The 21,044-nt window shown below is 32.6% G+C and overlaps 1 protein-coding gene across 1 annotated transcript in view; it reads right to left on the bottom strand.

The window, feature by feature from the left end:
• Nucleotides 1-3,372: 3,372 nt before the first annotated feature.
• The window catches only part of LOC134695898 (pleiotropic regulator 1-like), a 34,691-nt gene continuing 17,019 nt past the window's right edge, over nt 3,373-21,044 (bottom strand). Inside the window, exons 7-14 of the mRNA XM_063557382.1 lie at nt 20,630-20,725; nt 20,013-20,105; nt 11,430-11,579; nt 10,060-10,254; nt 8,461-8,579; nt 6,512-6,651; nt 4,161-4,354; nt 3,373-3,700 (exon numbers count right to left, since the gene is read on the bottom strand). Of these exons, the coding sequence (XP_063413452.1) occupies nt 3,641-3,700; nt 4,161-4,354; nt 6,512-6,651; nt 8,461-8,579; nt 10,060-10,254; nt 11,430-11,579; nt 20,013-20,105; nt 20,630-20,725 (1,047 nt within the window). The 3' untranslated portion in view covers nt 3,373-3,640. The remainder of the gene's footprint in view (nt 3,701-4,160; nt 4,355-6,511; nt 6,652-8,460; nt 8,580-10,059; nt 10,255-11,429; nt 11,580-20,012; nt 20,106-20,629; nt 20,726-21,044) is intronic.

The following is a 21,044-nucleotide window of genomic DNA, read 5'->3' as shown; positions in this document are numbered from 1 at the left end:
CAGGTTGTCCGATTCATCTGAAAATTTCAGGGCAGATACATTGTAGATCTTGACCTGATAAACGAAATAACCCCAGGTCAGATTTGCTCTAAATGCTCTAAATGCTTTGGTTTTTGAGTTATAAGTCAAAAACTGCATTTGACCCACAGGCACTTGTCTCAGACTCTCTCTTGACTTTACGTATGAAATGAAACAAGATCAGATAACTCCGAGAATCATTTAGACTTTCCCATAGAATTGACCAATCGGAAACCGAAATATACAAGGAGCATGACGCGTTTATTGCCAATTCTTCAGCTGATTGCAAAATTATTACGATTGACATGCTTTGGTAGGATTGCTACGGATGATTCGGACAACAAATGTAGGCATGTTATACACCATTGTATAGATAAATCAATTTAGATTTACGATATAACAAGTTTTAGAGGGGTTGACAGCCTATAAAGCGGCATATAACGGAACTTCGTCACCACCTAACATTTTTCTAAAATGCAAGTTAAGTACCTTGTGTTATAATAAGGTATATAGGAATTTTTTTTTCTGAGACAAGTGCCTGTGATTTGACCCCTATGTTCTATTTTTAGCAATGGCGATCATGTTTGTTAATAGATCATAACTTCGGATACAATTTACAAACTAGATACCCTAAGGAACATTCAGTTAAAGTTTGGAAGTATTTGGCCCAGTAGTTTCAGAGGAGAAGAATTTTGTAAAAGATTTTTAAGATTTACGAAAAATTGTTAAAAATTGACTATAAAGGGCAATAACTTCTAAAGGGGTCAACTGACCATTTCCGTCATTTGACTTATTTGTAAATCTTACTTTGCTGAACATTATTGCTGTTTACAGTTTATCTCTATCTATAATAATATTCAAGATAATAACCAAAAACAGCGAAATTTCCTTAAAATTATCAATTCAGGGGCAGCAACCCAACAACAGGTTGTCTGATTCATCTGAAAATTTCAGGGCAGATAGATCTTGACCTGATAAACAATATAGCCCCAGGTCAGATTTGCTCTAAATGCTTTGGTTTTTGAGTTATAAGCCAAAAACTGCATTTGACCCCTATGTTCTATTTTTAGCAATGGTGACCATGGTTGTTGATAGATCATAACTTCGGATACAATTTACAAATTAGATACCCTAAGGAACATTCAGTTAAAGTTTGAAAGTATTTTGCCCAGTAGTTTCAGAGGAGAAGATTTTTGTAAAAGATTACTAAGATTTACGAAAAATGGTTAAAAATTGACTATAAAGGGCAATAACTCCTAAAGGGGTCAACTGACCATTTCCGTCATGTTGACTTATTTGTAAATCTTACTTTGCTGAACATTATTCCTGTTTACAGTTTATCTCTATCTATAATAATATTCAAGATAATAACCAAAAACAGCAAAATTTCCTTAAAATTACCAATTCAGGGGCAGCAACCCAACAACGGGTTGTCTGATTCATCTGAAAATTTCAGGGCAGATAGATCTTGACCTGATAAACAATATTACCCCATGTCAGATTTGCTCTAAATGCTTTGGTTTTTGAGTTATAAGCCAAAAACTGAATTTTACCCCTATGTTCTATTTTTAGCCGTGGCAGCCATCTTGGTTGGTTGACCAGGTCACGCCACACATTTTTCAAACTACATACCCAAATGATGATTGTGGCAAAGTTTGGTTTAATTTGGCCACGTAGTATCAGAGGAGAAGATTTTTGTAAAAGATTAATACTAAGATTTATGAAAAATTGTTAAAAATTGACTATAAAGGGCAATAACTCCTAAAGGGATCAACTGACCATTTCAGTCATGTTGATTTATTTGTAAATCTTACTTTGCTGAACATTATTGCTGTTTACAGTTTATCTCTATCTATAATAATATTCCAAATAATAACCAAAAACAGCAAAATTTCCTTAAAATTACCAATTCAGGGGCAGCAACCCAACAACGGGTTGTCTGATTCATCTGAAAATTTCAGGTCAGATAGATCTTCACCTGATGAACAATTTTACCCCATGTCAGATTTGCTCTAAATGCTTTGGTTTTTGAGTTATAAGCCAAAAACTGAATTTCACCCCTATGTTCTATTTTTAGCCGTGGCGGCCATCTTGGTTGGTTGACCAGGTCATCGGACACATTTTTTAACTAGATACCCCAATGATGAAGTTTGGTTAAATTTGGCCCAGTAGTTTGAGAGGAGAAGATTTTTGTAAAAGTTAACAACAACGCCGGACGACGCCGGACGCAAAGTGATGGGAAAAGCTCACTTGGCCCTTCGGGCCATGTGAGCTAAAAAATAACAGTACCAATTTTCTTCCACCAGATGCCCATTTCGACAAAAAATATCTCTTCAGTGATGCTCGTGGCCAAAATATTTGAAATCCAAAGCTTATATAAAAGATGAAGAGCTATAATCCAAAAGGTCCCAAAAGTATAGCCAAATCAGTGAAAGGAATCAGAGCTTTGCATGAGGGAGATACATTTTTTTTGGAATAGGTTTCTTAACCGGCGATTACTGTACATGTATAACAGTGGTTGCCATCAGGGATTTTTATTTAAGAGTTTAAAAAAAAGTGTAGGATTCCTTAAACAGCATGTATTCACATTATACAAGCTTGTTTTCCACTAGCATATACCCCCGTGGTATGAAGAACTCCTGACAAGGGTTTCATATGATATAAAATTTAAAAAATAAAATCCTCCCACCCGCCCCATTTTTTTTCAAAAATTTGGATGAAAATCTACTAATTAATTTTAGTTGGCCTAAAAAGAGAGAAATTAAGAATATTAAAAATCAAAATTTTCCTTTACCAAAAACTGAAGCAAGGCAGACAGACTAACGAATGTACAGCATTTCTGTAAATATAGACTACGGAATGCAATTCCTTTAAGGCTAAAACTGTACCACTTTTACTATGAAAGTTTCGTTAAAATTTACACCCTAGAATGAAAATTTGAACTGCACTATTACTTAATTCAAATGTCATCAAAACATAGGGCTGTGAAGCATATTTTCAACAGGTATATGCCCCAAATTTCTAAAAGTTTAAACTTGTACTTAAATTCTTGCTTCACTTTTAGTCTATCTCAGAATTCAATTTTGCCAATATCCATGTATATAACTACCCTCTACCTTGAATGAAAGGTTACCACAGATTTCAATGTAAACAATATGCACATGTATATTTACTGGGAACCAGTATGTAAACAAATTTAATTTTCTATGAATATTCAAGATCTCCCCAAAAGAGGCATGCTTTGAGAAACAGCTGTATTTACAAAGTGCAACCTGTAGGATAATTCAAATCTCTAGCTATAGAGCAACACTAAATAGAATACAGGTGTGATCAAGTATCAGAGACAACCCTAGAGTTATTTCACATTTATTGTGGTAAAAACATGGTTTACAAATGTTAAAACTTAAATATAAAAATACATTTTATGAATAATTCTCATAAAATTATGTCTTGAATCCTGACCCTTTCTAGATTCAAACAATAGTTCCTCAAACAATAAAAAATTGCTTATCAGTATATCCATGTTTTCAATGTTTATATTATCATTCGTCACGCAACCATTTCTGATGATGATTTATTCTGCTGCTGCATTATTTATGTCTTTTACATTTTAATGTATGAACTAATATTTCTTTTTCTTAATAATATCTGGTCGCCAATTGATTGGATGGGTTTCTTCAGTCTGAAAAATAAAAAATAAGATTTTATCCTTACTATTATATGGAAACAAGGATGAACTGGGTATTTTGCTTTCAGCTTTGATAAAAAGAAACTTAAATGTACAATTGTTTGGAAAACAAAAGTTATTGTAGATGAATATTTGCTGTACTTTCATAATCAGAATTATTAAGAAAAAATTGAACACTGATGTGTTTACTGCTTATAACTGCTAAAGTTAATCAATATGTTTAGTCTTTGATATCATGGTCATTACATGAATAAAGAAAACTTAATCTTATTCAATGAAACATATTATTTGTTGACATTGATGTCATATTTGAGTTTTAGTACATTGTTTTGTTATAAATTAGGCAGTCTGCTTTTACATTTGAATTGTTTCACATGTTTTATGTCAGGGCTTTTTATAGCGAACTATACAATGGGTTTGTAACTCTTGACACTAAATTGTACAAATAACTTACTGCTGAGTCATCTTCTTTGTATATTTTGACCGTTTTGTCAGCTTCAGCTGTGATAAGACGACTTCCACTATGGTCATACTGTAAAGCAAAGATTCCAGCTTCTGAATCAATAGATCCTGGCTGTGCTAATGCTTGCAATCTCTGGAAATTATAGCCTGTCTTCCAATCCCAAAAGTGCATGGAGCCATTGTCAGCTTAAATACAGAATTTTACAAATAAAACACATGCTTTGCCTATTGAAAATTTAAAGCTATATATTCATTGCAAAGATATCTACAAAAACTCCTTGATAAAATTTGACATGAAACATATATAGTATTCTCTCATTGAATTTTTATTTTAAATGAGAATTTATAATTCCATTGTATTTATGCATCTAAGAACTGCAGCTTTTTTAAACATACAAAGGAAATGAAAAAAAAATATTGGAATAGACTGAAATGCTCATCAGATTGAAACAAAAATTGGAACCCCCCAAATTTTTTTACCCCCCAACTTGGAGCAATTACCCCTTTACTCAAACCCAGCTTTTCCTTTGTAGTATGAAACCTTGTAGTACAATTTCAGAGATTCATATTCTTAAACACAAGTTGTTGTCTGAAAACTAGAAAAATGTTGGTTTTTTGCCCTTTTTTGGCCCCTAATTCCGTTATGAATTTGGCATTTACCCCCAAAACTCAATCCCAGCCTTCCGTTTGTGAAATAGAACCTTGTGGTACGATGAAAGAGAGATCCATACACTCACACACAAGTTATTGTCCAGAAACCACAAAAAGCTAGTTTTTAACCCTTTTAAAATACCTAACCTGTTGGCACCATAAGCCCCTAAAATATATCAAAACCTTCTACTTTTGGTATTAAACATTGTGGTACAATTTAAGAGCAATTGAAATTCTTATCCACAAGTTTACATACTAAAAGTAGAAAATGCTTGTTTTGGACCTCTTATGGGCCCCTTATTTTAAAAGGGTTGGGACCATCATCCCCAAAATCAATCCCAACCTACTTTTTGTGGTATTGAACCTTCTTATCAAATTACATAGAGATTCATTCACTCAAACTTAAGTCATTGATTGAACATCAAATGTGTCTTGGGACAATGTAGACGACAACATCATACCATTATACAATCGAGAAAGAAAAATTTGCAGATGTTAAAAAAGTTTTTATGTGGATAGTTGTCTCATTGGCATTCAAACCACATCTTCTTTTTATTATATCAAAAGTACAAAATACTTCAAAATCCAGATGGGGTTACAATATGACAATATGGTGGACAGTAATATTGCTTATTTATTAAAATAGTTTCTGGACTATCACCTAGGAGGCACTGCCTTAAAATTGTTGACAAACTTAGATGCCACTTTATAGAAAATATCCTATTGATTGTAAGGCAAAGTTATAGAAAATATCCTATTGATTGTAAGGCAAAGTTATAGAAAATATCCTAGTGATTGTAAGGCAAAGTTATAGAAAATATCCTAGTGATTGTAAGGCAAAGTTATAGAAAATATCCTATTGATTGTAAGGCAAAGTTATAGAAAATATCCTATTGATTGTAAGGCAAAGTTATAGAAAATATCCTAGTGATTGTAAGGCAAAGTTATAGAAAATATCCTAGTGATTGTAAGGCAAAGTTATAGAAAATATCCTATTGATTGTAAGGCAAAGTTATAGAAAATATCCTAGTGATTGTAAGGCAAAGTTATAGAAAATATCCTATTGATTGTAAGGCAAAGTTACAGAAAATATCCTAGTGATTGTAAGGCAAAGTTATAGAAAATATCCTAGTGATTGTAAGGCAAAGTTATAGAAAATATCCTATTGATTGTAAGGCAAAGTTATAGAAAATATCCTAGTGATTGTAAGGCAAAGTTATAGAAAATATCCTATTGATTGTAAGGCAAAGTTACAGAAAATATCCTAGTGATTGTAAGGCAAAGTTATAGAAAATATCCTAGTGATTGTAAGGCAAAGTTACAGAAAATATCCTAGTGATTGTAAGGCAAAGTTATAGAAAATATCCTATTGATTGTAAGGCAAAGTTATAGAAAATATCCTAGTGATTGTAAGGCAAAGTTATAGAAAATATCCTATTGATTGTAAGGCAAAGTTACAGAAAATATCCTAGTGATTGTAAGGCAAAGTTATAGAAAATATCCTAGTGATTATAAGGCAAAGTTATAGAAAATATCCTAGTGATTGTAAGGCAAAGTTATAGAAAATATCATTGATCTATCACAAGTAGTTCCCATCAAACTAACTTAAGCAAGAAACTTAACAACTGTTGACTTAGGAAAAACAACACTTATGTCTCCTTTATAATAGTAGCAATAAACAAGTGAACATACCTCCAGACACTAGAACTCCATCGGAATTGACTGTTAAAGCATTAACTATTGCATTGTGTCCTGGGAGATTCTGAATAAAGTTACCATCAGGAAACTTCCACTCTTTAATGTTATCTGCAGAGGCTGAAGCAAATGTGTAACTGGAAAAAATAACAACATTAACAACCAGGGGATATTTTACTGTTAAAGAGAATTCATTTTACATATCATCTTATAATGTTCATAATAGCATAAAAAAACATATTCACCAAGTTTTATCTGGATATGAAAACTAATAAAGAAGAAAATCATTAATTATTAATTTCATCTATTTAAACTTCCTGACTTCTGTGATGTAGATTAAGAATTTTTGTATGCTGGGAGTGGATTAATCTCATTTATTTTTTTGATGTAGCTATCAACCAACTAATAATTCAGAAAAAAAGTGATCAGCCATGTATTTTCAAAAATTATAACAGATTTATATTTAAAGGATTTCTGATATGATTATAGTAATAAAAGTAAACCATACAATAGAATAAATGTTTTTATAATATTTTTTCGACGGATATGTCAAACAGTACTATTCTAAATTATCATCAGTAACCTTGAATATTTAAATGTGCAGAGAAAATTATCAGTTACATTAATACAGTTTGTTCCATCCAAAGCAATCTACATTTACCTCCTAATCTGCCTTTATTAAATTATTCTAAATCTCACAACCTGTTTTAATACTTAAGCTTATTGACCAACAATGCTTAAAAAAATTAACAGAGTCATTCTAACGTCAACTTTCCTTTTTTGAATGAAGACAGACGGCTAGAACCAATTTTCAATGTGCTTTATAGCTTGTATACCTTTGTAAGACTTATCATTCATTTATACACCCACAATAAACCAGAGACATACAATGTATTTATAAACAATCGTATGAGTTTAGTAATGACCAGTAAATCACTATCGGACACGCAAGACAAAGTTGTATATTACACCGGATAGTTTCAATATGGAAAGTTACACCTTATCATCTATGAACACTGATTAATACCCTCAGAAGTCAAGTTATGCACTTGTGTAATTGTGTTATAAGACTTTTAAAACCCGACAGGAAACCACTTGAATACCTGGACGTGACACCTCACAATACCTCTGGGAACAATTCCTTTAGCCATGCTGATCAGATAAGGGAAGGTCCAAATTTATTTAAATTAGTTTATTCCACAAAACAAGTATGAACTAACTAGATTTTCAATAACTATGTAAAAAAAACAGTTTCAAAACGACAGACCATAGTACTAGTTATTTAAAAAAACAAATAGGTTACTGCTTGTTTTGGCCCTTTGTAGTTTATAGCTATATTGCGGTTACTTTTCAGAGGATGTCAAAATGGCCACATACTGAGAATTGATACTCTAAATTCTAAATCTATGGTGATCTCTTATCTTGCTAAATTAAACTTTAATATTTATGAATTTGTGCTTTTTTATACACAATGAACAGAATATCAACTTTTCATTTTATTGCTAAGTTACCCTTTAATGGAATAACAAACTGTACTCCAAGAATACTGAATCATTTATCTGGTAAAAGTATGCTTTACATTTATAAATATTCATGATAAAATGTTAAAAATGGATTTTTCTCGCCTTTGTTAGTCTTGTATGTTTTTTTAATTTTAGTTCATCTATATGTATGACATCAATTTTCACTGAAATAGTACACATTTTTATTTATGGACCAGCTGAGGTCCACCTCTTGGTGGTGAATTTTCTAGATGCATTGAAGATCCATTTGTGGCCTTAGGCTATTATCTGCTCTTTAATCAAGTGACATATTCCCCATTTCCATTTTCAATTTTCTTTATTTACAAAACTTCCTAAACAAAATATTTACTGCTGTTGTCTGTTTTTTGAGGAGTTTAGTTAAGTAAGAAATGTTCAGTATTTCAGGTATAATGTATAACTTACTGTTTTGGATGAAGTGTGAGAGCTCGAACACTCTTTTTATGATTAGTGAGAGTGACACGTGATTTCCCGGCTGCTAAATCCCACAATCTTATTGTAGAGTCATGACTTCCTGTTATTACCTGTAAATAATTAAACTTTTCAATCACTACAACAGATTTTGCTCATAAACCATTTGAAGTTATTTCTTTTTAACCTGTTAAATTTATACCAGAAATCACAACATAAACAAAAAGGGGAATAAAAATCTGAACTATAGTAAATATCCTTTTTTAGTTTAAACCAGTTACACTGATTCATGGTATACAACAGTTTTAGTGAAAATGAAGAAAATACAATTTTTAAATATTTTCAAAGTGAACTATGCGCTACGATGCCAGCATTTCTGCCATATCTCAATGTTTAATGTGTGTTTTTTTTAAAGTGTCTTCCAATAATCATTCCCCCAAGAATCACTAATGTTTGAGGGATGATTTGTTTTAAAACTGACCTATAAGAATCAAAGATTGCCTTAACTATAGCCATGGCTTTCTCCAAATGGAACCAAAAGTGAAAATTTTATAAAGGACAATCCATTTTAATAGTGTGTTTAGTAAGAATTGTGAGGAAAAGATAATAAAATGCTCTGCAGGGCACAGCTTGATACAACCAAAGGTCAAACTCTGAACAGTTGGGGAAAGTATGGACACAACATTCAAGCCTGGTACAGCTTTGCATTTGGATTGTGATTAAATAGTTGACACACCATAGGTTTCTGACACAGAATGAATGTGGTCTAAGAACTTTAACTAAAAAACTTAAATTTTTAAATTGGACATTTACCTATTTAATATGGTCCAATATCCAAAATCTAAATACATAGTTAGATTCAGCATATTAAAGAACTTGAAGAATTCAAGAATAAAACCCCATTGAAATTGGTCATGAAATAAGCAATTTATACCATGTGTTAGAAAAGTATTGTTTTTGACCGTTATTTCTAAACAGTTAGGGCCATAACCCCCAATTTCAATCCCAACCTTCCTATTTTAGTATTTTGGTACAATTTCAGAATGATCCACATACTAAACACATAAGTTATTGTCTGGAAACTAGAAAAAAAATGCTTTTTTGGACCCCCTTTTTAGGCCCTTAATTCCTAAACTGTTAAGCCTGTAACCCCCAAAATCAATCCCAACCTTCCTTTTGTGGTTTTGAACCGTGTTTAAAAATTTTATAGAGATCCATTCACTTAAAATAAAGTAATTGTCCTAAAACTAAGTGTCTTTGAATGACGCAGATGAAGATGTGATACCAATAAAACGACCACAAATTTTTTCTGTGGTCGTATACAAACTACAAATTTGAGGATTTTCCAGTTTAGAATATATGATGAATTTAATGAGATGACTAAAGTAAACATGGCTTTTCAAACAAGGCAACTGACAATATATAGCATGTTCTTGGCTAATAGGAATAATTTGGTGCAAATAACATAAACTGAAAATATTTTTAGCAAGTGTTTTTCTTTGAGAAGAAAAAATGAAAGTTGTCTTTACTACAACAATTTAAATATTATTTGACCTGAATATATGTGTGAGTTACCATTACAAAGAAACCCACCTGAGGTTCAGCAGCCTGACATCTGATATCAGCAACAGTATTATTATGTCCTGTTAATGTGTGTATGCAGGCTTTAGTTCTCATATCCCAAACTCGGGCTGTACCATCCCGACCACATGTCACTAACACATCTATTGTAGGGTGAAGGTCGATGGCATACACTGCACTCAAGTGGCCATGGTAATGTTTGATAGTCTGTTAAACAAGATAACTAGTATATTATTTTTTCTAGGATAAAAAAGATGTTCACGACCTTCCAGATGAAGATCTAGAGTTGAAACTACATTAATTAAGCCACAAAGGTCTGGACTTCTAAAACAAAACAACATTAGTTACAGCAAATTCTAGCTTTTGAAGATCCAGGGGAAAATCTACGAGTGAAAGTATATGTAAGATGACATAAATATATAGGCGTAAAAAAAGTTTACATGTGCAGGTATATGCATGTCATGTATAAGTTAAATAGCAAGATAAGTAAACAAGTTAACAGTTTAATCAATTTCATCCTTCAGGATAACTGAATTAGCATTATTATGGGCGATGTCTTTAAGGAGACTTGTGACATACAGGCATTGTTTTTTGGAATGTTGTTGTGAAGTATATTTCCATCTCCTTTCGATAAGCTTCCTCCCCTTTTCCTTTAAACAAGAGCTTAAATTGCTCACATTTAATTTTTTGCATAAATCTTTCATCAATGATTACTGTTTGCTTTTCAATATACATGGGTGGCTTAAAAATTCCGTTTAAATGTTCTATAAATCTGTTATATTTTCTTCAAAAGCAAAAAAATCCAGATGACTCCTTTGTTCCATTTTAGCCATAGTGGCTATGTTTGTTGATGTACAAGGAAAAACAATACAAAATTGATACATGATACTAGATACAAGATTGGCTGAAATTGATTCAGCAGTTTTAAAATAGAAGATGTTTTAAAATAAACTAGATGAAAAAATTGTAAAAAATTGTCTTTAAGAACCTTATTAAGGTGGTACCTAATACTACAGGGAGATAACTCTGTAAAGTCAGCTAAACGTTTTAATTACACCGTGTTGTAAAAGGATTATTAAGCTTCTTACTGATCAAAATTGGTGTTTGTCAAACTACTAAAAAAACAGTAATATTTTTCTGACAAAACGGTTGGTTCACAATTTTTGTTTTTCCACTTTGTATCAGTCTGAGGAGTTAAGCCCTTTTCAACTGATTTTTCAAAGCTGAATAATGGATTGGCTCATAGTTAAAGGTATTAATTTCTATGACATTTAGTCGTCTCATTTGCAATCATAACACATTGTCTTATATTTATAGAAATAGAACAAAATATTGAATATAAAGTGTATTTGAGGTATAGTTATACATAAGAATATATCAACCTTATTATATTCCAGATCCCAGCATTTCACTTGTTTATCTTCTCCACAAGAAAACAAATATGGCTGTCGTGGACTAACTACAACACCTCTAACAGCACTGATATGACCAGTTAGGGAAAGTTTTAAAGTTCCTGAGGCCAAATCCCATATCTGCAAATAATTAAGATAGTACAAATAACCAGTTAACAGATATGTCTCATCATTATGAAACTTTGATAGCATATGTTGAAATTTAAATGATAATACTTTAATATGTAAACTATGTTGGAAACTTGAGAAGTACCTGGTTATGTCTACTCTGTGTATTGGTTAGAGGAATTTCTATATGTATCCATCTGATGAGTACAACCTTTTCAACTGGTTTTTAAAGTTTGGTCTTATGTTGTTCTATTACACCACTACGGAAACAAAATGTGCTAAAGCTAATACAATGTACAACTGGTTTATTTCCATTATAAGACTTTGTTTAATTTGCATTTTAAAATATTGTGAAGAATTTATCTTTTGTTTCAATTTAAGAAATACTTGACACGAGTAAAGATTTACCTTGTGACGTAATACAGACCAAATTTCACATAACATTTCATTGCATATAAGATAATAATTATCACTAGATGTTAACTAATTAATTTCCATTCATTTCTTTCCTGTAAATAAGCGTATAGTAACCATGTAACCTCAAGTTTTCGATTTATTTTTATAGAAAAAAGAAAACAAAACTAGAGGCTCTAAAGAGCTTGTGTAGGTCACCTTGGTCTATGTGAATATTAAACTAATTAAAGTAAACAAAGGACGAAGATGGATTAATGACAAAATTGTGTTTTGGTGATGATGTGCTTGTATATCTCACTTTACTGGACATTCTTGCTGTTACAATTATCTCTATCTAAAATGATCATGCCCAGTAGTTACAGTACAAAATTATGAAAATTGTTAAAATTTTACTATAAAGGGCAAAAACTCCTTAAGGGGTCAATTGACCATTTTAGATAGATCTTCAACTAATGAACAATTTAATCCTGTCAGATTTGGTTTCTAAGAAATGAGCCAAAAACTGCATTTTACCCTATGTTCTACTTTTAGCCATGGTGCTCATCTTGGTTTGCAGGCTAGGTCATTGGACACACTTTTAAAACTAGATAACCTAATGATGATTGTGGACAAGTTTAGTTAATTTTGTTTAAGTAGTTTCAGAGAAGAACATTTTTGTAAAAGATTACAAAAAATTATGAAAAATTGTTAAATATTTATTATAAAGGGCAATATCTCCTTAAGGAGTCAACTGACCATTTTGATCATGTTGATTTATTTGTAGATCTTACTTTGCTGAACATTATTGCTGTTTACAGTTTTATATATCTGTAGGACTCAAATCTATGGTGGGTTCCAAATCTATGGCAGATTCCTAATCTACGGTAAATGTGACGTCATGCCATCCCAAATCTATGGCAAGTTTTGTAATTTCCTAATCTATGGCGGATTTATGTGGTTTCCAAATTTATGGCAAGTTTTGTGCAAATGAAAAACAATGCAGTACATTGTTTACCAATGACTTGTCATAAGGAAGTGGAAAAAATACGACAACGGGAGCATGTCTATAAATATTTGTGAAATAAACATTTCATAATGGTCAACCAAAAAAAAATCATAAATGATAAAAGCATATGCCTTAATACAGACTTCAAGATTAAAATGATGTGCTCTGTAAAAAATAAACATTCTTTAATCTGTGCATGGTACCTGTTTAACGAATTCATTAAACAAACTAATAAAACAAAGTCAGAATGATAACAAACCAGGAGGCCGCTAATTATAAAAAAATAAATAAAAAAAGTAACGGCCAAGAAAAATAACCAGTTTGAATTTTTCAAATAATATTATTTCAGCGATATCTTTAATACATCATTTTTTTTTATTTGCTGACGATTTAAATCAAATTTGTATCCGGTAATTTTATATATCATAGAAACTTTGCCAGCCGTAGACAGTAAACTACTACAAACTAAATATAGGAAGATGTGGTATGAGTGCCAATGAGACAACTGTCCATGCAAGTTACAATTTATAAGTAAACCAGTATAGGTCAAGGTAAGGCCTTCAACACGCAGCCTTTGCTCACACTGAACAGCAAACTATAAAGGGCTCTAAAAATCCTTTTTCTAAAATATGCGTTACTCAAAATAGCGGCGCCATAATTCATCGCGGGACTCGGCCAGTACAGAGCATTTGGTCCATCTTCGGGATAATATGTCACATCTTCCTTTAAACCACCCGCGAATTGTTGCCAGGGTAATATCTTTATCTTGAATGGTGTTCAAATCTATGGGTTCCGCCATCGTTATCTGCGGCGAAGATGTAATATGGCGGTATATTCAATTGTGACGTTATACAGTACCCTTTCCACAAGATCTGCCATAGATTTGGAGTAAACAAAAATCTGCCATAGATTTGGAGTAAACAAAAATCTGCCATAGATTTGAGTTGTTTGGCGTTTGTAACGTCACATTTGCCATAGATTAGGAATATGCCACAGATTTGGAACCTGCCATAGATTTGAGTCCTACATATCTATAATAATATTCTTGAAAATAACCAAAAAATTATCTCTATCTATAATAATATTCTTGAAAATAACAAAAAATTTATCTCTATCTATAATAATATTCTTAAAAATAACCAAAAATGGCTAGTAATATTTTTAGTGATTTACCAATTCAGAGGCAGCTCTCTAACAACGGGTTGTTCATCTGAAAATTTCAGGGCAGATAGATCCTGACCTGATAAACAAATTTATCCCATGTCAGATTTGTTCTTAATGCTTTGCTTTCAGAGATATAAGCCAAAATCTACATTTTACACTTAATGTTCTATGATTAGCCATGGCGACCATCTCGGTTGTTTGGCGGGGTCACTGGACACATTTTTAAAATTTTAAAACTATATACCCCAATGATGATTGTGGCCAAGTCTGGTTAAATTTGGCCCAGTAGTTTCAGAATAGAAAATTTTTGTAATAGTTAACGACGTAGACAACATATGCCAAGTGATGAGAAAAGCTCACTAGGCCAAAAGGGTCAGGTGAGCTAATAAGGAAGGTGCTTTGAAACACGCAAGAAATATGTGTATGACTCAGAAATTTTTTACTGCAATAAAATGTGGAATTATCAGGTAATTTAAAAGATCACCTTCATAAATGAATATCAATGAATGTCATAAAATGAGGAAAGGAAACCATCTCAAGCAAGGCATTGAAGGTTTGGTCAGATTATCTTCTGTAAAAAGGTCAATTCCATATGGTTTAGCATTATGATTAAAAAGAATTTGCAAAAGTGAAGACAACTATAAAATCAAAGCGCTGTAAGCACTGTAGGCAGTTAACCAAAAACCAAGGCAAGCATAATTATGAAAACTGTGGCAATGTTGCTTCAATTTTTTTTTAAGATTTAAAAGAACAAACATTAAAAATTCATATATAATTGTTGATTTTATGTTCATTAAATGAATTAATCAATAAGGCAAATAATTCATATTTTATCAAGGTTTTCAAAATCAACGCATATATATTTTTTTTCGTGGTCATGAGTCTTGAATCTGCAGTGGTACAAATTTCGCAATGATTGCAGTTCTTCTAGTTGATAGTAAATGTTCGTATTAGTTGACTGTTAGTAGTTCAAGTTGACTTTAGTACGAGCTTGTAAAAGTATGAATAGACTTGCTTCCCTGGAAAGAAATCTGAGTTTGTGTTCTACAGTACAAAAGTTATGAGACACAAATCAGACAAATGTTTCTTACTACAGGGATCAATGGTTAGGTCTGACTGACCAGTCCATAGTAAATGTAAATGACTCCCACCTTCACCCTAAGTCCATAATATCTAAGTTTGGAATAAAATGACAGGTGTTAGGTCTAGCAAAGTGATGTGCATATGTGACACCTATGAGATTGACCTTGAATGTCATTCAATCTTTTTGAAATGACAAACAGGAATGAATATGGTTTTTGAGTTGGTATCTCAATCTTTTACAAGTTCTCAAAACACATAGAAGAGGGTGTGGGGCGAATCTAGAGACTCCCCCTATTTTTCATTTGACTTTTTATATTGTCCCATACATGAATATACAGGTATATGGTTTAGGGGTGGGGATCTCGATCATTATCAAGTTTTCAAACAGGAGGGGGTGGGGGACCTCAGTGACTTCCCCATTACTATTTCATTTGATTTGTTATATTGTCCAATACATGAATATATATGGTTGAGGGGTGGGGATTTCATCTGTTTCCTTGTTATCAAACAGGATTGGGTAGGGTGACCCTTAGGACTCTCCCTTATATTTCATTTGATTAGTTCTTTTGTCCCATACATGAAAATATATTGTTTAATTTAAAGGTGGGGATCTCGACTGTTTCCAAGTTATCAAACAGGAGGGGTGGGGTGACCGCAGGGACTCCCTCTATATTTCATTTGATTCGTTATCTAGTCCCTTATATGAATATATATAGTTAAGGGGTGAGGATCTTGACTGTTTCCAAGTTCTCAAACAAGAGGGTGCAGTGACCCTAGGGACCCCTATATTTCATTTTATTTATTATATTGTCCAATACATGAATATATATGGTTTAAGGGTGGGGATCTCAACAGTTTTCAAATTCTCAAACAGGAAGGGGTAGAGTGGCCCCACGAACTCAACCTATATTTTATATGATTCGTGATATTGTCCCATAAAATTGAGAATAGAAATGGGGAATGTGTCAAAGAGACAACAACCCAACCATAGAAAAAACAACAGCAGAAGGTCTCTAACAGGTCTTCAATGTAGCGAGAAACTCCCGCACCTGGAGGCGTCTTTCAGCTGGCCCCTAAACAAATATATTCTAGTTCAGTGATAATGAACTCCATACTAATTTCCATATTGTACACAAGAAACTAAAATCAAAATAATACAAGACTAACAAAGGCCAGAGGCTCCTGACTTGGGACAGGCGCAAAAATGTGGCAGGGTTAAACATGTTTATGAGATCTCAACCCTCCCCTATACCTCTAGGCAATGGAGAAAAGTAAACGCATAGCAATACCCACATTTAAAATCCAGTTCAAAACTTCGGCATACCTGTCAACCTTTGATGATGAAAATGCAGGTCATGACCTGCATTGAAGAATCAAATCTCAGGTCATAACGCGTACGAGCTTTTTCGAGCTGAATTTCAGTACTTATGGTACATTTTCTTATAATGTATATCAAAGATACCAAAACATCAATGCATGTTCACTTGGTTAAGTCATTTTAAATCCTATTAATTATTATTTCATTGCACTTTAAAGGAATTTTATAAATTTGTGTAACACAGTCTTATGTTCTTTACTTTTTGTGAATACAAGAATTTATTCTTCAAATGTAATATTTAAATGTTTGAGATACTGGCTATGTAGCCTTTAAACATACCCTCACTTAGATCATTAGGAAATTAGACTATGATAAAATATAGTAATACAGTTTAACCCTTTCCTCCATTGAATTTTTTTTTTTGCATACTTGATTCGCATAGGATTTTTTTGATAAAATGCTAAACTTATGCTTTAAAGTATTAAGGCATTGTGAAAAACAACTATTTCATCAAATAAATTTAAGTCGTATATTCCTATGATATTCCTTTTCATATTGGATACAAACTTTATTAAGTCAACTGCAGACACTTTGTAGTCAAAGTGTTTAAACTGAGGTACTACACAGGCGTCAAAAGGCGTCATTATGGAGTAAGGGGGGTGGCGTCAAAAGGCGTCATTATGGAGAAAAGGGTTAAGGAAGTATAAATGTAAAAAAATATTTTCAATTTTTTTTTTTTGAATGTATAAAAGAATGAAAAGTTATTTTTTAATATGTATTTGAATTTTATATTTTTATGATTTTATCTTTTTCACCCATAAAACGTATTAAGGAATAATTTTGAATGGTGACAAATAAGGGGAAGTAACTGTCTAGTTGAAATATGTTTGTAAACGAATACTGAATAGTGCAATTTATTTACGACCTAAAGCTAAGGTAATTGGTGTTAATTAACAGTGTGTTTGACACCAAAGCTGTCAAGTGAAGCCATGCACTTAATGGGTCACTTAATTTGACAGTTTAAATAGCTAGATGATCTTCCTGTTCATGGAAGAATTACGAATTTGCCTGTATTTCAAAGAAATATTACTTATGAAATCAATCTCAAGGCTAAGAAATACGGGTGAAATCGGGTCATTTTCGGAATTCCTGGGTTATTTCAATGACCCGGCGGGTGTCCTGGGTGATTACTCAGAATTGTGAAAATCTCGGGTCACACCCGCAGAATACGGGTCAGTTGACAGGTACGCTTCGGATACAATTTATAAACTAGATACCCTAAGGCCCAGTAGTTTTAGAGGAGAAGATTCTTGAAATAGTTTACGCCGACAGACGCCGACAGATGATGGACGACGACCACCAAGTGATGGCATAAGTTCACTTGGCCCTTCGGGCCAGGTGAGCTAAAAATGGGTTTGAATCAACCTCCAAACTATCCATGATTCTGTAATGAGAAGTACCCAAATTGCATCCATGCTGAAATTCACATCGTCAAAAGTCTAATAACCGAGCTTCTGTTAAATTTCTTCAAATATTTTGAACAATTGGATATTAGTCCATGCTTACTCTTCATATTTTACGAAATGGATACTTATAATATATTGTATTTGCTAATTTTAAAAAGATGACGTTTTGATGACGTCACATGGTGACATTTTCGTACATTTTGCTGTTTCAGTAAACAGCCATCTGTTGATAAATATTGCGAACGTTTTGTGTATATCTAAATATGTTTACCTATGTCGAAAGAAGTACATAGTATCAAATCATAAAAATACATGTTTAGTCTCTAGAAAATCTTGTAAGATTTCCGTTGCTATTTATTCTGAATAGGTGCAATTTGGGTACTCGGTGCAATTTGGGTACTCAGTGCAATTTGGGTACCCTTACATTACATATTTTTTAAGGGGCCAGCTGAAGCACACCTCCAGGTGCAGGAGATTCTTGCTGCATTGAAAACCCATTGGTGGCCTGCTTTTTGGTTGGGTTTTTGTTTCTTTGACACATTCCCAATTTCCATTCTAAATTTTATACAGTATACAGAATCTGGATATAAACACAGTATATAGAATCTGGATATAAACACAGTATATAGAATCTGGATATAAACACAGTATATAGAATTTGTATACATGTATTAGATTCAGGGGTCGAATTTAAGCTTTTTTGTGTACTGGGCAGCCGGACCAGTGGACTGAAAAATCTACTGGTCCTGTTCCAAACCTACTGGTCCTGAAACTTTTTTATTAATTTGACTTTTCCTTTTTTGTCAATTTCCGATCTTACTTTTGGTTGTCACTAAATTATCTTTTTTGTCCGGCGGTTTAATATTTTTAGTTTTTATGATCGACGCTCACTCGAGATATTCATTAACTTGATCAATTGTAATACTTAGTACCCCAAGTACCGTGGAATTGAAAGACTGCATTTTTTTCCATGCAGATTATTCCTATTCATTGAAGACTAGATTTCTCAAGTAATTTTGTTTTGTAAACAAACTGAGATTACGATGCAATCAGTAATTATTATCGATAAATTTCTACTGGTCCGCTGGACCACCGTCTGACTAAACTAACTGGTATGACGCTAATGGTCTTGGACCACTGAACCAGCGCCAATTTCGACCCCTGATTAGATAAATTAATGGTTCCCTCCCAAATAAATAAGCAGAGAAGAGACATGTAGACAAATTATACTGAATTAATCTTTAAAGTCATATGAAACGTCTACATAAGACTCATCGGTGGCACTCATATCAAAATATGGAATCTAACAATTAAAAAAAAAAAATCTATTTAAATTTGGACAAATTTAAGAACTTTCTTCAGAAAAAGGTATGTATACATAAGTTTTATAATAAAAACTAGCCATTTAGTTATAAACAAGAATGTGTCCACAGTACACGGATGCCCCACTCGCACTATCATTTTACATGTTCACTGGACCGTGAAATTGGGGTCAATACTTTAATTTGGCATTAAAATTAGAAAGATCATATCATAGGGAACACGTGTACTAAGTTTCAAGTTGATATGAATTCAACTTCATCAAAAACTACCTTGACCAAAAACTTTAACCTGAGCTTCACACTATCTTTTTCTTTGTTCAGTGGACCATGAAATTGGGGTCAATACTTTAATTTGACATTAAAATTAGAAAGATCATATCATAGGGAACATGTGTATTAAGTTTCAAATTGATTGGACTTCAACTTCATCAAAAACTACCTCGACCAAAAACTTTAACCTGAAGCAGGACGAACGAACGGACAAACGAACGGAGGCACAGACCAGAAAACATAATGCCCCTCGACTATCGTAGGTGGGGCATAAAAAACATATGCAACCTTTTTTTTAAATTTGAATTTTTATATGACTTTAAGGACAAAAATTCATCTCACAGGGTATGACAGATAGAATGATATTTGTTATATCATAATTGCTATTAAACAACTCATCTGTCAGGTTTTCTGTTTACTCACCTTAATCATTCTATCATTAGCTCCTGTTGCAAACCACTGGTTACCAGGTTCTACTGCTACACATCTAACCCAACCTAAATGTCCACTTATAACCTAAAATATGCCTTCCTTTGAACAACCAACTCAAATAATATAATATAATGCTACTTTTACCAGAAGGATTTTGTTTAAGCGTGAAAGAATATGCTGTATTTGTACTGAACAGAATTGAAAGGTGTGCAGACTTACAAAACTTGATTTCTGAAAAGTTGGGAATGAAAATATCTAGTACATGTTGTTGTTTATTCAAAAGTAAAATGAATTTACAACAAATTGTCTCCTAGCCTAAATTCAACATTTAAAAAGATCAGACACACAGGAAAAAGTTGATTACAAAACCTCATCTGATATTTACTATTCAATGAATATGTCTATGTCAGTTACTGCTACACCATGAAAATTTAATATATCTGCACAAATTATTTTTAAGTCAATTATTTTACACCTCACATATATGAGTGAATGTATAAAAAAAGAACACTGAAATTCTTTTGCATAAATAGCAAAGACAGATGTTTCATGTATAGCATTTAGCTGTTGACATTTTGTGTGATTTTTCTATATATTGTGAGTCTTACTCTGTATAATTTCCATGGAGGATGCCACACAGGTTTAGCCATCGTCTGTGCTTTCTTTGGCACCAATGCTTGCTGTTGACCTATTGTCACTAGAGCCTAAGAAAGGTGGACAAATATAAAAGTTTTATTAGTTTACAAAAAGAATCAATGATGACATTTAAAACACACATTAGCTGAAATGAAAGACCAATTACATTTTTCAGGCCTTTTAGTACTACAGGGTAAGAAACATCAATGTTTTTCCATACAAATCTATTTTACTATATGCTTCTAATAACTGCATTTTTACACCTCACATCAGCTTTTGCTGCTAATGCAGCTAATTTGTACAAAGATAAATAAAATAAATTACTTCACAGAGTGGAGCTGGATAAAACCGCAGAGGACTGAACCGCTGAGATAAAAATGGACACAA

This window comes from Mytilus trossulus, chromosome 14 (genome assembly GCF_036588685.1).
Source record: "Mytilus trossulus isolate FHL-02 chromosome 14, PNRI_Mtr1.1.1.hap1, whole genome shotgun sequence".
Classification (NCBI taxonomy): Eukaryota; Metazoa; Mollusca; class Bivalvia; order Mytilida; family Mytilidae; genus Mytilus; species Mytilus trossulus.
Note: the sequence above shows the minus strand (reverse complement) of the source record. Positions and strands in the feature narration are given on the sequence as shown.